This window comes from Pteropus alecto, unplaced genomic scaffold (genome assembly GCF_000325575.1).
Source record: "Pteropus alecto unplaced genomic scaffold, ASM32557v1 scaffold69, whole genome shotgun sequence".
Lineage (NCBI taxonomy): Eukaryota > Metazoa > Chordata > Mammalia > Chiroptera > Pteropodidae > Pteropus > Pteropus alecto.
The window spans coordinates 1,044,942-1,063,375 of NW_006494610.1; the positions used below are offsets into that span (position 1 = coordinate 1,044,942).

The window sequence follows — 18,434 nt, forward strand, 5'->3', positions numbered from 1 at the left end:
GCACTGTTGGTAGGAATGTAAACTGGTGCAGCCATTATGGAAAATGGTATGGAGGTTCTTCAAAAAATTAAAAACAGAACTACCGTATAATGTAGAAATACTATTTCTGGGTATTTATCTGAAGAAAACGAAAACATTAACTTGAAAAGACATGTGCACCCCTATGTTCACTGCCCAAGATACAGTAACAATCTAAGTGTCTACTATAGATGAATGGATAAAAAGGATGTGGTACATATATACAATGGAGTATTACTCAGCCATAAAAAAAAAAAGAATGAAATCTTGCCATTTGCCACGACATGAATGAACCTGGAGGGTATTATGTTAAGTGAAATAGGTCAGAATGAAAATATCTGATTGCACTTATATGTGGAATCTGAAAAACAAAACATAAAACAGAAACAGGCTCATAGATATAGAGAACTGGTGGTTCCCAGAGGGACGAACTTACAGTTATAAAATAAATAAGCCACAGTGTAATGAAGAACATAAAGAATATAGTTGATAATACTTAATAACTTTGGTGACAGAAGGTAACTAGACTTATCATGGTGATCACTTTGTAATGTATATAAATATTGAATCATGTTGTACACCTGAAACTAACATAACATTGTAAGTCAATCATACTTCAATTAAAAAAAATTTAAGTACGTGGAAACAGTAGGGAGTTTTTCATAAAATTATTCAACTTAAAGAATTGTCCTTTGAGAGTATGCCTTTCCTACTTTTTGGGGTGAAAATGTCCTTTATTCATAAAAGGATAGCGATAATAACACATGTTTGAGCTGGCAGTCCTATGAGGATCTCCACCTTTTTTTTTTTCGTTTTACTGGTCGGTAAGAGCTGGAGGCCTGAGGAGCACTACTTCGCAGGCATTAGGAAGCTCTCTATATGAAAATGCTCCTTAAGCCTGTTGGAGAAGACGCCCTTCTGGAGGGGGAGAAAAGCTCCTTACAGCTGGAGGCGTCTGCTTAATCCTCAGGCGAATACATTCTGGAGATGAAATATCAAATATCCCAATCTAATTTTCTGTAACTAAGCAGTGATTTCTACTATTATGACCTCTGGGTTGCATAGAAATAACCTAAATTCTCTTGGTATTTAAATAAACAAATAAAACCCAACTGTTTATTTATATCCATGACAATACAAAATTTCTTTGAAGGAAGAGATGGGTATTTTTAGGTTTTTATTTTTTGGAAGAAGTTCTTAAAATCCTTTAGGAAACACCAGAAGCAAAGCTGTAATTCTGCTTGACAAATTAGAATGTGATCTCCTAAGCAGCTGTGGTCCAAGCGTATCAGCATCCTCTGGGGACTTGTTAGACATGTAAGTTCTCAGGCCTCACCCTAGACCTCAAAAAGCCTGAGGATAGAGCCCAGCTATCTGTGTTTTAAGAAATCTTCAGGTGATTCTGATGCATGTTAAAGTTTGAGAATAACTGCCCTCGTGTAATGTAGTCCAGCTACTATTCTGTTATTTGTTTGAACATTAAAATCTATTTGTTAATTATTAAAGTCTTTCCCTCAGCTGAAACTCTTGAATAATTAGTATGCATCCTCATTTGAAAATCATTTTCCAAAAATGTTGAAACAGTAATTTTATTAAAACTATGAAGATTTATTCTTTGAAATTCTGATTTATAAACTGTTATAATTGTAAGTGATTTATTAATATTTCATACTTGGATCTGAGTGCCTTTCGTTGTTCATGTTTTATAGTACAACCAAAGAATTTTCAGAAAAAAAATATAATAGTTTTATAGCTAAAGCTTCACTAACTCCAAGCCTCCCAGATTCTTCAAATAACCAGAATTTTAATGAGACAAATCCAAAATAACCAATAATTTCCAAGATATTTCCTAGGCTCAGTTTGTATTCCATATTTATATAGGGATATTTTTATGCCATATCCAGATCCTAAGTCACCAAAACAAAACTTCATATGTTTATTACATTGTAATACCAGGGCAGGAAAGAGTCTAATTCATGCCAGAAAGATTTTCAACAAAAAAGCTTTCTGCTTAAATTTAGGTTTAGAAATTCAATTTTAAAAATGTATTTCCCAAAGACTTCAGTTAATAAAATTTTAGGATCTTCGTCAATAAATTAAAGCAACCCGCCCCCCCCCACCATAGTTCCCCACTTTTCTTTTACTTATTGGACAGAGGGGAATGCTATACATCTCCCTTCATCCATCTCACTAGTGTAGCCTGCTATGTCAAACAGAGCCACATGCCCTGGGCACTGCATGTTAGTTAATATGATGACCAATGGGTAAGTCTAAAATGAAGCTAGCAGTGGCGGGTCATAGTGAGGCTGAAATAAATTCCCCATTGATAACCTTGTTGCAGATGGTACTTTGAGATATAGATACCTATGTTTATTGGCTAGCAAATACAACTTTTTTGGTGTTCCAATAACTCACTTGTAAATAAATAATCTTCTGTGAAAGGCTTGACATTCTATCCTTCACACAAACCAACTTCCCTATTTCAATGCCATAGCATAAAACAGGTTACAAATGGCACCAATGCCCACTGAGTGCTAACAACTTCGGGGATCTCTGGTAATTGACATCAATTTAGATATTAGTCCATACCCCAAGATCATAATGATAAGCATCCATCTATCCACTCATTCATACCCAACCATTCACTTATTCCATAACTTATTGAGCCCTGTCAACTAGGCATTTGGCTACGTGCTGACCCTCCAGTGACACAAAACAGGTCTGGCTTCCTGTCTAATCAATATGATGAAATCATGAATGTTGAAGCATACACAGCAACTAAAAAAATGTTTATTAAGGTGTAACTTACACAACATAAAATTTACCCACTTTAAGTGTATAAATTAATAATTTTCAGGAAATATACAGTTAATGCAACCATCACAATTCAATTTTATAACATTTCCATCAGTAGGAGCTGTTATTACTCAAATTTTAACAAAATTGGACAAGAGTAAGTCCCTTTTAAAAAGTCCTGCCTCCTTCAATGTTCTGAAAGCCCCACTGGTTTAACATACACAGCAGTTTTGCTGACTCTGCTTCGTGCTATGGGAGGAATCAAGGATCCCATCGTTTGGCTAAGTGTAGAGGCAGAGTTGCAATCTCAGAGCTGCCTCCTCCCACAATGAGGAACAACCTACTGAAGCCATGGTTCTCTACACTCGCTACACACTGGACTGACCTTGACCTGAGGAGCTTTAAAACAGTGACACCTAGTTACCACCACCCCTCCGCCCAGATTCTTATTTAATGATCTGAGATTCAGCCTGGGCATCAGGATTTCTTAAAGATATCATCAGTTGTTTTAATATGCAGCCAAGATAGAAAAAATCCCTACTAAAAGATTCAGGATTCAACCTAATGCTTCTCTTGGTATTTGGAGATTACAGATGTGGCTTTTGGTTCTCCATTACGTTCATGTTTACATTGCTGCTTGTAATGAAAAAATAACTCTAGCAGGAGAGTAACAGTTGCCTTTGAATGCAGGAAGCTGAAGAATTTGCATGCAGTCCTTTCCCCTTTCCCACTCAGGCAGGAACAGTATCAGAAAGTCCACTCACTATTTTGCAATTTCCTCTGTTCATTTTCTGGAAGGGCAGTGCCATTCCTTAAAATGTGTCATCCCACTGCACGGCACACTTTGTTCCTGTTGTTTCAAAACATTCAAAATTCAGTATGTTCCAGTGATGGTATCGCTTCCTTCTGTCTGACAAGGGGCTCCTCTCCTCAGTTTTCCAGGCATCATAGGTTCTGCTGACACGAGCAGATGAGAGTTTCCAAGTGGACTGACTTACTCTAGAATAGCGCCTATCAAACTTTAATGTGAATATCATCACCTGAGAATGTACCTGGGGATGCACATTAAAATGCACATTCTGATTTTCTAGGTCTGGAGTGAGGCTCAAGATGCTGCATTTCTCCCCAGCTCCCAGGTGATGCCTGTGGTCTTGGTCTATGGGCCACGCTTGTACTAGCAAGGTCCTAGTGTCCAGCTACCTTTTCAACTAATGTTATTTACAAGTCATACAGATTAAATAATTGAGAAGACTATGGCATTTATAGAAAGTTTTATGTATGTGGTATCAAAAAAAAAGAACAGGCCCAGGCTTCTGAAATCACCTTGTTTTCTGAGTCTGTTTCCTTTGTTAAATGGAAAAACAAAGAGATTGTACTTGATTCCTTTCTAACACTAAAATTCTTTTGTTTACAAGTCTTAAGTTATGTAACAATGGTAATATCACTATCTTACATTTAATGCTGTAACACTTCAACTTTATGAGCTCTAAAATTGTGATTTAAGGAGCGCATGGGCTCCTTGAAATATCAAGGTTACAGTTTTCATGAATGAATATATGACTTGCTGTATGCATTTAATACTTGAAGTACATATCAAGGTAAGAGAATTTGATTACATTCAACTACATGGCCTCCTAAGAGTGTCAGTTTAGAAGAATTTCTTGACATTCCTCTGGCCAAATGGCAGCTGTCATGCTATATTAATTTTGAAAAATAGAACCAAATTTGTTTCACATATAAACATCTAGGGCATTAATTACTGGATGACAGTAACTGAACGGGCTGTCCTCAGAGATCTCCATGACATTCACAACCCGCTGATATGCCTATGTTATCTAGAAAATGTAATCTTCCATGGCTATTAGATGGTGTAGGTGGATTTTTCACTTTGCAAAGCCATATCTGAACCTTGCTTCTTTTTCTCTCCTGCAAACACCCCGCTCCTTTGAGGCTCACAGCACCTCATAATACCCTCTCCCTATACTCACTGCTGTCATGTACTGACTTCTAGCTTATTCTTTATCACTGGTGACTTAGGTTCCCAACACATGCACAGTCTTCCTCTCTACCCCAACAGTTGTCATTCTTCTCCAGTACTTCATCATTCAAGTGGATGAACCATTCAACCTCATGGCTTCTTATTTCCTTCGCTTATTCATCAAAGGCAATGAATCTGTGCCTCTACTCCAGGTTAGTCACTCACTCCCTGATATCTTTAAACACTATCTCTTACCTTTCAATAACCTTAGTCAAACTTTCACACTGGTAATTCCAGACAGCAGAAGAAATTTGATTCATTGACCTACTATTTTCTCACTCTCCACTGACCTCCTCCTGGTTTCTCTTTACCTATCCTAGATTCTGTAGTATATATTTATCTTCACATGCTTAAAAAGATTTACTCTTGTCATGGACTAAATGTTTGTGTCCCTATTCCCGGCCCCAGTTCATAGGCTGAAATCTTAATTCCCAATGTGAAGATATTGGGAGGTGATTAGGTCATGAGGGTCAAACTCTGATGAATGGGATTTGTGCCTTAGTTAAAAAACCCCTTAGAGAGCTCTCTCCCTGCTTTTGCCATGTGAAGATACAGCAAGAAGACAGCTACCTATGAACCAGGAATTGGGCCTCTACCTGACACCAAATCTGCCAGTGTCTTGATGTTTTACTTCCCAGCCTCCAGAACTGTGAGAAAGAAATGTTTGAGCCACCCAGTCTACGGTACGCTGTTATAGCAGTCTAAATGGACTAGGACAACTCTCTTGTTCTCCATTACATCCAGTTGGCATAACTCTAGGCCTAGAAGAACCCAGCTATCCATTTTCTGTATCCAAGTTGGTGAAGCTTGCTGAAGAAAAATCAGACAACTAAGCTCATTAGTTTCACCTTAAATTCATGATCACCAACTTCCCCTATCAAAGTATAGTCTGTTTTCTTCTGTCCTGGAGACCACCCCTTTGCTCCTCCCAAGAGGCTGTAGTTATGATCTCCTCAGAGACATCTCAAACTTAACAGGTTCAACATGGAACACTCTTCCCACCTAGACCTGTTCCCATTTATCCAGATTTCCTCATCTCAGTAAATGGTATCATAACCCACTGGCTGTTCAAGTCAAAAATCTAGGGGTCATTCTCAAGTCCTTGCCTTTTCTCATCTTTTACATAAAATCCAACACCAATCCCTGTTCAAAATATTTCTTAAATCCTTCTCCACTGACATGAGCTTAATCCAGGTCTCTATCATCTGCAAACATATTCTAATGAGTCTAAACTCTGCAAACATATTCTAATGAGTCCTACTACTTTCTCTTTTGCCTCTTTCCAAATCATTCTCCATACAGCAGCTAAGATGATCTTAAAACATAAATCAGATGATGTGCCTCTTCTCCTTAAAACTCAATGGCTTCCTGTTGCACTTAGAACTATAGCCACCTTCCTGTTTATGACCTAAAAGGCCCTGAAATAGCTCACTAGCCCCTGCGCATCTCTCCAATCTCATCCCGTATAACTGTTACTCTCAGTGGTCCGGCAACAGCATCCTTTTATAGAAGTAAAGAGCAATATCTTTCCCATCTTGGGAACTCTGCACATGCTGTTATGTCTCTTCCGTAGAATGATTCATTCCAGTTTTGTTTTGTTTTTCTTTCAGGTCTTGTTAAGTTTCCTTTGTAATTCTCTTATGTAATTGTTTCTTCACTCATTACTGTTTTCCCCACCAGACAAAAAGCTTCTTGAGGGCAGAACCAGATTTGTCTTGTCCATCACTGCCTCCACAATGCCCGGTACATAGTAAATAAGAATGCAATAAATATTCTTTGTTGTTGAATGCATCGGAAAATGTCAGGACCGAAAGAGATATAATAGGCCTCTAGGTAAGATCTCTCTTTTTCTTGATCAAGACCTGTGGGCCCAAAGGGGGTAAGTGATATGTCAATGTCACAGTTATGTCAATGTCATGGTAACTGGCCAAGCACAGAATCAGTGCATTTCCTGATGTCCTGATTATGTCCTGTAGTCCTAGTCTTTCAAATTTTTGGTGTGCCTTCTTTCTCATTTTTCTAACTCATTTATGATCCTTACTTTAAACATTTGCTAACCTTCATCTGTGCTTTTTCAGTATTAAAATATAATTATGCTCGTTAACTACAAGTATATTTTCCATGGCACCAGTATAATAAAAAGCGACTTGGATACAGCTTTTCATTTCCTTTTTGCATGATTAGCTCAAGTTATCATTGTTGATATTGTTTAATTCCCTCACTCCCCAAAAGACTAACTAGCTAAAAGAAACTGCAAACTGTTTCTAAATACTCTGCAAAATATCTAGGATGGATATTTTTCTTTTGTAAATAGCTTTTAAGCTTTGAAACAACAGGAGAGATGCAGAGTAAAAAATACATAGCCTTAGAGAAGGGAAAAAGTGAAGATCATCACAACGAAGAAATAATAAAGGTGTAAATAGTGTGTGTGGGGTGAGACGGGGTGGGGGGTGGGGAGGGTGTAGGGCGAGGAGGAGGGGTTGGAAAGAACTAAAAAGGTTCCCAGTAAGTGGGGCCGTTAACTAGACTATAATCAAATCAAAGTCATGAGGGTGGGGGTAGGGGCAGGAGTTCGATTTCTATTTCTCCCGATTTCACCTATAGTGGTGAGTGATCATTAATCAAGGCCTGTAATAAGTTTTTCCATCTAAAACTGAACTGTCTGAGGAGTAACAACTGACACCATTTTTCTCCAAAGGGTGAGGAAGATAATAAATGGAAATCTCTCGACAAAAATTCTCTTTATATCTCTGCCCTATTTTAAGAGCAAGATTTTTAGGGCATAATTTTCAACAAGTTTTGGCGGAGGCTGAACACAAAGCTCAAACATAATTTAGGACACTAAGAGACGAAGCCAATTACTTTGTCTCATTGTAGTTAATGGCCTAAACGCGCCACGGTCACTTAACGAGGTAATAAACAAAATGACTACTAGAAATACTTCCCTGTTCGCAAAGCAGTGCTGCGTGATCTTCAATGAAATGCGCTGCATCTACCCTTAAAGGTAAGCGGACTATGGAGGAGGCTGAGGTAATCTGCCCGTCCTTTCCCTCTGGGGCACATCCTATCTGGGACGATGTCTCTCCTGGCCTCTTCACTCCTGGGCCCAATCTCAGGACTACCTGGGAGCTCCGGGATGACCAGCAGGAGTAGGGGGCGGAATCGGTGGAACAGACAGCCTTTCCCGCCCTTCCCTCAAGGTGCCAGGAGATCAGGAACCCCGCCAGCTCAGGGCGGACGCCCGCAGAGGGCGCGGAATCCCTGGAGGATGCATGCTGCGCGTGGCGCCGCCTGCATCTTGACCCTCGACTGCGCCGCCCCCGGCTCGTCTCGCGCCCTTTCCCGACCCGCTCACCTCCGCGCCCTCCGCGCCGGACAGGGGCCAGCCAAGCAGCTCTCCGCGAGCGGCGCCGACTCCCCAGGGACGGCTCGGGCTCCGGGGCCTAGGGACTGCGCTTCCGACCGGCAGCTGCAGGGTGGCTGCCGTGGCGGCCGCGCTCCGGCTGCTTCCCCGCCTCCCGAGACTGGCTCGCGTCGAGCCGGAGAGGAAGCGGAGGGAAGGAGGCGCGCAGAGGCCGGCTCGCGGGGACGCGCCGCTGGGGGCTACGCGCGGGGAGGCCGGCGGGCGAGGCGGGAGAGCGGTGGGGGCGCAGGGAGGAGCCACCGAGTTGGGAGAGGTCAGAGCAGGGCGTGGGGGAGAGTCAGGGAGGACGCTGAGCGCCAAGGTGGGCGAGCAGTGCAGCGGCGAGAGCCCGCCGCGCGGCTCCAGTTTTCAGCTCGCCCCTAACTGGGAGCAGCTGAGCATCAGCCCCACGCCTGCGCCCCCGTGCAGGGCTCCCCTAGGATTCTTTTTGAAACAGCTCTAGAAAGATCAAGCCCACTTATCTACTGCTTTTGTACTTTGTGGTCGGCTTTCCCGTCTCGACTTTTCTTTTTATTACGCCCCACCACCCTTATTCCCTCTTCCCCACTCTCAGTTCCTGCCAAGTCTCCAAAGAAACTGCGCTGTTTCTCCTGAACGTGTTCTTTCTCTCACCTCTAACCACCCACCCAAACCATCTTTTGGCTGAATTCTGTTTTTATAATAAAATGTTCAGAAATGCCCTTTTGCGAACCACAGCTTAAAAGTCCCTCGTATAGGAAGATCCTTACAGCTGGTGGACTGGAAATCAGTCTGTTGACCTTGACCTTCACTCTACCTGGTGCCATGCGAGCTTTGGTGTTGGCGAAAAGAAGGTTATGCCTGGAATTAGAAGACCTGCGTTCCAGCGAAAGCCTCTTAAACTCCCTGGGCCATAATAGCCTTGGGTATTCAGGAGGTCTCTGAGCTGTAAGAGCACCTCTTTGGCTCTGGGATTCTGTGAAATTTCTCCCTGCAGATTACCAAGTAGTCAGTATCTTATCTTTTGTGTAGAAGATGTCAGTAGAAGAAGCAAGAGATCTTTATTCTCAGATATAAAATCAATTTACCGAAATTTCTTAAATTTGAGGATTTTTTTCATACTTTAGTGAATTCTCATTTCAGCAAATGAAGTTTAAAAATTATCTCTCCCGGTGGTTTATTAACCAGGGAAAAATCCAACAAGGAGGTCTTGGATCGATCACTGAACACTGCACTTTCCCCTCTGAAGTCCATACACAGATTAACCTTTGCAAATGCTGCTTTGAAAATACATTCTTTGTTTGACTTGACATGTGTTCCCTCCCCCACCGCCAAATATTATTAAGGTTTAAAGTTTAGGCATAAGCGAAGCTTGTGATGTGTCAGGGTGTGGGGCATTGACAGCTGGTAAAATTCTTTCATTTTGGTAACTGGAAAATAAATTTTATATCAATTTTTATTATTTCACTTCAACACTACTCTCAAATAATGAAATTAACGTTTTTTTCCCCCCATGGCATTTCTGGAGGACAATTGGAGGACATTCATGAATCTTAGTAGTTAATGAAAGTGTGTAGCTTTTTTTAAAAAAAAAAAGCCTATATAACTTTCACAAAGATATATTACAAGATATACCATTTTCTACCTATCCCAGAGCCATAAATTGTATAAAATATGTAGATAAGCCACATATTTTAAATATTTTTAAAGCGATCTTCTGGTTATCCAAAAAAGTAAAATAAAATCAAGCAATATGTGAAATCACTTATCCTAAAAGAGAATCAATGAGTCAATAATTTGCATTTTCCAAAAGGAATATCTGCCTTTCATACTTTACTATTAAAATAAGAAAATATACTTGGTGGAAAATCTCACATAGTGAAATGTGTTCCAAAAAACTGTTAGTATTGACGCAAAGCGTGATTCCTTTCAGCTCATCCCATGGTAACTATAGTTTTTACTGCTGCTTTTCAGTTGATGTTTCAGAGTATAAAAATGATTTCACAAGATTTTCTCAGGTCATGATGTGCTCTCTGAGAAATCTCTTCAGTTCTCTGAAGTAGTAATTGATTCCAATTAAGTGCAGCAATAATTAATGGATTTCTAGTGGCCTAGAGGTGTTAACACAATTTCTTCTTTGAAATTATTCTACAGTTGAATAACTTGAGAGTGGTAGTTCCCAAAGTACATAACTTCAAGCGTTAGTCCATCCAGATGCTCCTCCAATAATTCATTTACTATAAAAATATTGATTGAGCTCCTGATGTGTGCCCTGACCTGGTCACTAGGAATAATGGTGAAGAACCTGGATATACTTACCATTCTGATAGAATTTATAGTTTGGCTGGGAAGATAAATTAGTCAACAAATGCAAATAAGATTAAAGATTTGTGTGCACAAGTAAAATAAGTGTAAATCATGATGAAAATAGAGTTCGAGATAAATAATAGAGATTATTTTAGAGATTTACAATGTATATTAATAGATTACAGGCTTTGAGAATTCCTACAGTAAAGATATTTACTTAACCTATTCCTAAGGAATTCTCAAGTTTATTTTGAGCACTGAAGCTTTGTGAGCAATGCTTATTAATAAAATAGAACCATTTTTATAAAACACTGATGTTCTGAAACCAGAGATTCCAATAAACAAAATTATGTTAACATTCTCTTATGTTTGTCAATGTACATTCATATATTTTAATAGATTTATAAATATACATATAAACTGTTTGAAATAGATTTTATCTGAAGAGAAACAATACAGAAACATAAATACATTCATGTATTTCAACGTTTATAACAATAAATATTTTTATAGATTTTGTCTGGACAAAATGGCATAGAAACATTTATAAATCTATTAAAATATATGAATGTACATCTGTGCAAAACAAATATTGTATACTTAACATTGTTTCATGAACATATATCCATTTGTCGCCCTGGGCCAGATGTGTATAATTCTTAATCACTATATATATATATATAGCCCATAATATTGGTATAGTGAAGTTTTCTTAACACTAAACTTTAGGAAAATGCATTTTCTGATTCTTGTACTATAACGAACACTGCTTTAACCTCTTTGAACAAATTATTCTTTGAGATAATAAGTGAAGAGGGTATTTCTGGTATTAATTCTCTATCAAATATTTTAAATGTGTATTTTTTAAAAAATAATAATCTTAAAAATTTCAGTATAAATAGATTTGATTATGGATTTTATAGATGACCATCTTATAACTTAGTACAACCATGCAATTTCAGAGCCCATGTTTTCTGCCTTTATCATTGCATTGGTGCCTAGCAGTATCACCCTGTCAACCTTAATGAGAGAACTGTTACAGCTGAACAATAAAAAGACAACCCAATTATAAAATGGTCAAAGGGTTTGAATATACATTTCTCCAAAGAAGATATGCAAATGACCAATCGCTGTTTCATGGTTTTATATCATTTCATCATGTTTGATGCCTGGTTTAAGGTGTAGTTTCCGGGGAAAAATTGAATCATCTCCAACACTGCAAATCCTGTTGTTAATACTCGACAAATTAAACTAGCTTTAAGAAACAAAACAAATGCTATTTCTTTAAACAGAAAGGGATCAGAGAGGATTATGAATGGAAAATATATTAAATTGAGTCTTCTAATCTCTTATTTTTAAAATTATATTTAACAGTTCATTTATTTTAAAACACATTTAAATAAAATTGAAACATTTTTTAAAATGTTAGAATTTTATGACTCTAAATCCAACTGTCTCTGAGAAGTGACTGCCATTTATTTTTATACAAAAGTTATAGGAATTGATCCTAGTGCTTATAAATAATAGAGTGCTTTATAATGCTTAATTCCCTATAATTCACTCAAATAAATTCTATTTAGGTTAATGTTTTAAAATTTATCAGTCACCCAATAAAATTAGAAAAAGCAGAAATAAATATTTGTCATATTTCTAGTGGAGAAAGGACTTTTTCAGCCTGAATAGATAGAAACAATTCCAAAGATAAAGATTTATAATTTTGAGTAAATGAAATTTAAAGTTCTATGTTTTTTTAAAACATAAACTGAACAAAAATGTTTGCTGTAAATTTAAAAGATTAATGTCTTAAATATTATAGAGGATCACACAAATTCAGAAGAGAAGTAAAAGTTTAGGCTCCAATAAATGGGCAAAAGAATTTAATGAACATTTTAATAAAGAGGAAATAAAACTTTAATTAACAGAGACCCTAAGACAGATACCATCTACAGATATTCTATAATCCCTTTATTCTTTGCCTGTTTTTTAATTTTTAGCAGTCAAGTATTTCCCTCTTTAAGCAAATCACTAAAGATTTTCCCTCTTTAAAATCAGCAGTGCAACTTTATCAAGGCAAAAAATAAAACCTAGGCCATTGGCTTACAAATGTCAAGGACAAGATTTTTTCTGTTCTTATTTTTATTATGCAATTATATAATTAAGCAATTCCCAGATTTTCCAATATTCAATGTATGTACTGGTCCTTATTATCTTAATGCCTAGATTATTTTATAGCAGTAAATTTACTCATTTTATGAGCATCATTAATGTTTTGAGGCCATATTTTCCAAGATTATGTCATTTAGTTAAGAAGATCCATGTTTTATTTTAAAACAGTAATTAATATCTTTTACTTTTTGTAATTTTTTCAAACTATTAATTTATTCTACAAATATTTATTGAGTGTTTTTTGCCACCCTCTAAGGGGCTGCAGACACACTGAGCAGAACAGACTGCCTGCCTTCATGAGTCGTCTACTTTGGGCTGTCAATATTATGTGACTGTGTTCTGCCCAAAGACGCCTAGCTGAGGAGTTGAATGGGGGAGGAATTCTGGGTAGAGGTGAGTAGAATTCATCCTATACTCGGCTCCCACCCATGCTTTTTTCTTTGTGCAAAGATAGTTGCTAACCAAACCCTGTGCATGGATGGGTAGATTGTGCATGTGTGTGTGTGTGTGTGTGTGTAGGCAATTACACGCATACATGAATCTTTTTCTAATTTGCACCAAAGTGCTAAAGGTGAGGTGCTAATTTTACTAGGAGAAGACAGTCAATAAATAAGCTACATAAAAAAGATATGGAGTATGTCTGATAATATGTGCTATAGGAAAAATAAAGTAAGAAAGGGAAATCGGAAGTGTGGTCAGTAAAGGCTTCTAGGGTGACATTTTAAAAGTAAAAGAGTGAGCCATGCAGACAGCCGGGGAAAAGTGTTCCAATAGCGGGGAAATCAAGTGGAAAGCCCCCAAGGACTGATAGGAACCATATCCAGAGAGCAGGCCTGCTTGGTGGGAGCATACTGAGACTAGCAGCAGGAAGTGAGGTGAGATATATCTTGAAGAAAGGGTGGGATGTGGGGATATAGGTTGACCTAGATTGTTCAGGTCTTTAAGGCTAATGTAAGGAATTTAGTTTTTATAATGAGTGAGATAAGAAGCCTTGGAACTTTTTAAATAGGCCTGATAGGATCAGATTTATATTTTAACAAACTAGCTGTGGCTACAGTGTTGAAAATAGACTGAAGAGAGACGAGGATCGAAGCTGGGAAACCAGTTAGGGGGCTATTGTAATAATCCAGGAGAGATGATGGTAGTATAGACAAGGATTGTAGGATGGAGTTGGAAGAAATGTAGGGTTCTTGATATATTCTAAAGATAGAGCCAACAGAACCTGATGGCCGGTTAGGTGTAGATTTGAAAAAAGAAAGGAATCAAGGATAATGCTTAGGTTTAGGCCTGGCCAACAGGAGCAATGGAGTCACCATTCAGGGAGAAGAGGGAGATGGTGCCTAGATCAGAATTGGAAGGGGGAAAGATTAGGAGTCTGTCTGGGGAATGTTACATTAGAGATGACAAGTGAGGAGTTTGGTTTCTTATGTGAGTCTGGGGTTCAGGCAGCTCTGGTTGAGCAATATTAATTTTAAAGTTATTGGCATATAAAATATTTAAATCATGAAATCATCAATGGAATAAGAATAGTTACTAAGAAAAGAATTCCAAAGATTGAGCTTTGGAACATTCCGATGTTTGGTAGTAAGAGAGAGAAGGAATTTTTTAAAAAAAGGAGATTATGATACTACTAATGGGGTAAGAGAAAGAGTGAGATTGTTGTTTCCTGGAAGCCAAGTGAAAAGAATATTTTAAGGAAAGGGGAGTAATCAAGTGCTTTTGTGTGATCGAGTAGGACGAAAAGTGAGAGGAAGATTTAAAATGTGAATGTCATCAGTAACTTATCTCATGGGAGTTGGTTCAGAGAATGGGAGAACAGAAACTGATGACAACAGAAAGGATAGACAACTCTTCTTAAAAACTTAGCTGTAAAATGAAGAAGAGAAATGGAGTGGTAGCCAGAGGAGGAAATAGGGCCCAGAAACAGGATTATTGTAAGATGGAAAAAAATGATATACCTATGCTTATGAGAAAGATCCCATGAAGAATAAATTTTGATGCAGAATACAGAGTGGAGAATTGCTAGAGCAGGATCATTAAGAAAGTGAGAAGGGATAGTCATTGTTAGGGGAATGAACAGGCACTGTAGTTGGGTCCAGATGCAATGAAGTGGTGAGATACCACGGATGAACCTGTGGAAGTCCTCTGACTGCTTCTTTTTTTTTCTCAGTGAAATAGGAAACAAGATTGCCTGCTGAGAGTAAGAATGAAGAAGAAAGGAAATTTGGGAAAAGAGAAAAAGGCATGAAAAATGGGACAAATAGAAAGCACATAATCAGAAAGTGTAAATATATCTAAATACACAACTGTGTATGGAGTAAACTTTCCAGTCAGAAGGCAAAAATTTAAGACTAGATTGAAACAAATATTTATACTATTTACAAGAGTCAGAGGTAAAACACAAGAACACAGAACAACTAAAAATCAAAAATTCAAAAGAGAATTTACCAGGCAAATATCGAGTAAAAGAAATATGACCTAAATATATTACTACCAGACAAAATGACTTTAAGAAAGACATTCCATCATGATAAAATATTTAGTTCACCAAGAAGATAAAATAATTCTAAATCTGTATGCCTCTAATAATATAGCCTTGAAACATAATATGACAGAACCATGAGGAGATTTTTAAAAACCTACCCCACAGTAAGCAATTTTAATACATTTTTTTGAGAAATTGAATCTCTAATTAAAATCTTTCCATAAAGTAAAAACAAACAACAAACAAAGTCAGGCTCAGGAGGTTTTAATGGCCAGTAATTCAAACATTCAAAGAATAGACCAGTCCAAATTAACACAAACTATTTTGGAAAACAGAACGAGAAAGAATGATTCTCAATTCATTTGATGAATATAACCTTGAAACCAAAATTAGACAAAAATAATATACTTTCGTTTTTTAATATCAATGCAAAAAGATGAACAAACTGAATCAAGCAATTTCGAAAAAAGATAATACATCATGGTTAAGTTTATTATAAGACTGGTAGGTGGTTTAACATTAGAAAATATATTAATAAATATAATTCACTATAGTAACAGTTCAAAGGAGAAAATTTTGTGATCATCTCAGCAGATGCAGAAAAAGCATCCTGCATATCTCTATTCATGAAAAAAACTCTTAGTAAACTGAGAATAAAAGGGAATTTTTTTAACCTGCTATCAGGTCTGCACAAAAACCCTGCAGCATTTCCCAAAGTAATGTTGGAAGCATATCTTTAAATAAGGAACAGGACAAAGATGTTTGCTATCACCATCACTGTTCAAAATCGTACCTATCGTCCTAGCTCATGTAATAAGGAAAGAAGAAGAGATAGGTATAATGGTTAAAAAGGAGGAAACAAAATAGTCATTGTTTGTAAATAAAATGACTATGTAGAAAACTCAAGAGTCTACAGATAAAGTATGGGATTTAATAAGAGAATTTAGCAAGATTATTAGATAAAAACATTAATATACAAAAGTTACTTATATATCTATATGCCAGTAATAAGCAGTTAATCATATGGAAAAAAGGTATTAAAGAATATCCAAATGAACATAAAGATCTTCAATAATCTTGGATAGAGGCACTGAAAAATACTAGTCACCTTGTAAAAAAGATATTTGCTTTATGTGTAAGCAAGTGATTACTATCCAAAAATAAAAGCTATACAAATTAGAAAGGGCTGTAGCCAGCTCTAATAAAGAAAAGCACTTAGGAGTCTCTGAGATACCAATATTTTATTTTTTAAGCTGGATGTCTGCTACATAAGGGTTCATTTTATTATTATTATATTAATTGTGATACATATACATATTTTATATCCATTATATAAATGTGACATTTTAAAATATTTGATAATGTAATAAAAATCAAATTAAGATGACAAAAATAAAAGAAATACGTTGACTTTCATAATTGAAAGATCCAATAGTAAAAAGAGCTTCAGGTGTAATTTGATCCAGAGTCCATTCCTATGGCTGGAGAAAAGGTCATCTTTCTTAAGAGTTCATGAACTACATCGGGAATGGTTAAATACCAGAATGCAGAATCACTGAATGAGGAAGAGTCTAGGCAGGAAAAATTAACTGTTCAGAGCCACAACACATAAAACAAGTGCCATAAACAATTCAGTTAGCATTTCTCATCTTATGGCCAACTTTTTAAATCCTTTTTTTCCTGTCTGACTATTGTTAACCTGGATTTCTAGCTGTAATGAAACTTAAGAGGTATAATGATTTTATAATATCCTTCAATTATTTTGTACCCATAAAATTTCAACTTATGTTTTAATTTTTTGCTAAAAAGCTATTTTGATTCAATAATAAGCACTCCTTATAAGTGTGGTGGCGTTCTGCAGAATAATGTTAAAAACTTGTTAAAATAGTGACCTCTTTGCCTGCGTTCCTCTGTTCCAGATGTTTCTACAGGTCTTAATTAGGATCGTATTGACTTTTAATGTAATTGTAACTTTCATTTATTTTATATTATCTTATTATTTAATTTTCATATCTTTCCAACTTAAAAAATTTTATAATAGACAACTTTCTCAAGTTAATTATTATAGTCAGTTTATCATTTCTTTCTAATTAATGGAATTATTTAAATTGCTTAAAATCCTTTTAAGTCCAAAAGTTATTTAAAAAATTATTCTTGATAGTAATCTCTCAAGGCCTTTTTTAACAGATTAAATGCTAAGTAATTTTCTGTTTTCTTCATTACACAGGGTCATTATGAATGTAAATTACCTTGTTATAATTACAATAATTTTAAATGTAAGTAGGTATTTGCTTCAATACTCCAACTGGTGTGTGTAGTTTTTTTTCTTTTTTTCTTTGTGGTCTCTACTCTCGACATGAGCTTTAACTTTCTGTTGCTGTTAATATGCCAGCATCTAACAGTAAAACTCTTCTCAATTGTTGCATCTAAAGTGCTATAAATTGATAAACTAGTTAAAAGTTTGATTTAACCACATTGAAAGTATCTGTAAGTAGGTTTTGCATGAAGTTCTCACTAAAAATAAAGTATCTAAATTTTAGAACAAAGATTTTTGTATCCCTTTTATATCACAACAGCTTTAAAATTTTTACTTATAGTTTTCTTTCTTAGCAAATTTCCAGTTATATTTTACACGATTAAAATTTCTAAGAAATTTTGCTAAACAATGAATACGAATTGTTTTAGAGTGAAGGGAAAAAGCACTAAATGTGAATGAAAGTGCTGAGTTATTTCAGTCATATAATATTATTACTTTTTTAGTAATAGTAATAGTAGGTTCAACCAGTATGATGTTTGAATTCTTGCTTCCTACTTATAATGTTGTTATTGAGCTTTATTGATTCTTTTATAAGCTATCTGTGATTTAAAAAAATGATTGTTTTTAATCGTCTTTTTTCTTCAAAAATTATTTTAGTGATTTAATTATTTCTCATTTTGATATTAAAACATTATTTTGCAGGTGCTCTAAAACTTTCAAAAATCTCCATTGTCTGTAGGATAAAACGCAGACTATTAAAAACTATTTTTCAGTGTATTTTCAAATTACCTACCTTCTTTTACTTACCATGTCCTCTGTAAGCTCTCTTTTTACATCTTATTGGCTTAGAACATATCATTTGCAGTCCTCTCTCCTGGTGGGACTCTACTAAATGACCTGCCTCTATTAAGTGATGCACTGGTTAGGTCCTTTCCTAAGTGAAACCTTTCTTGAGTTCTCCCAGCCCACACAAAACTCTCTCTTC

General features: G+C 36.4%; 1 protein-coding gene and 1 long non-coding RNA gene across 5 annotated transcripts in view; one reads left to right on the plus strand and one right to left on the minus strand.

Annotated features, from left to right (window-relative positions):
* STEAP2 (STEAP2 metalloreductase) overlaps nt 1-8,505 on the minus strand; it is a 23,069-nt gene extending 14,564 nt beyond the window's left edge. The window contains exons 1-2 of one of the 4 annotated variants that reach the window (XM_015599820.2): nt 8,208-8,505; nt 3,579-3,664 (exon numbers count right to left, since the gene is read on the minus strand). In XM_015599820.2, the coding sequence (XP_015455306.1) occupies nt 3,579-3,623 (45 nt within the window). In that variant the 5' untranslated portion in view covers nt 3,624-3,664; nt 8,208-8,505. Of the gene's footprint in view, nt 1-3,578; nt 3,772-8,207 lie in introns of all 4 variants that reach the window. The other 3 variants (XM_025042176.1, XM_025042177.1, XM_006925705.3) reach the window with 3 other exon arrangements.
* Nucleotides 6,725-16,461, plus strand: LOC112473988. Its single transcript, XR_003044239.1, has 3 exons — nt 6,725-7,856; nt 12,964-13,100; nt 14,878-16,461. It is a non-coding gene; the product is annotated as an uncharacterized LOC112473988 (long non-coding RNA).
* Nucleotides 16,462-18,434: the final 1,973 nt, after the last annotated feature.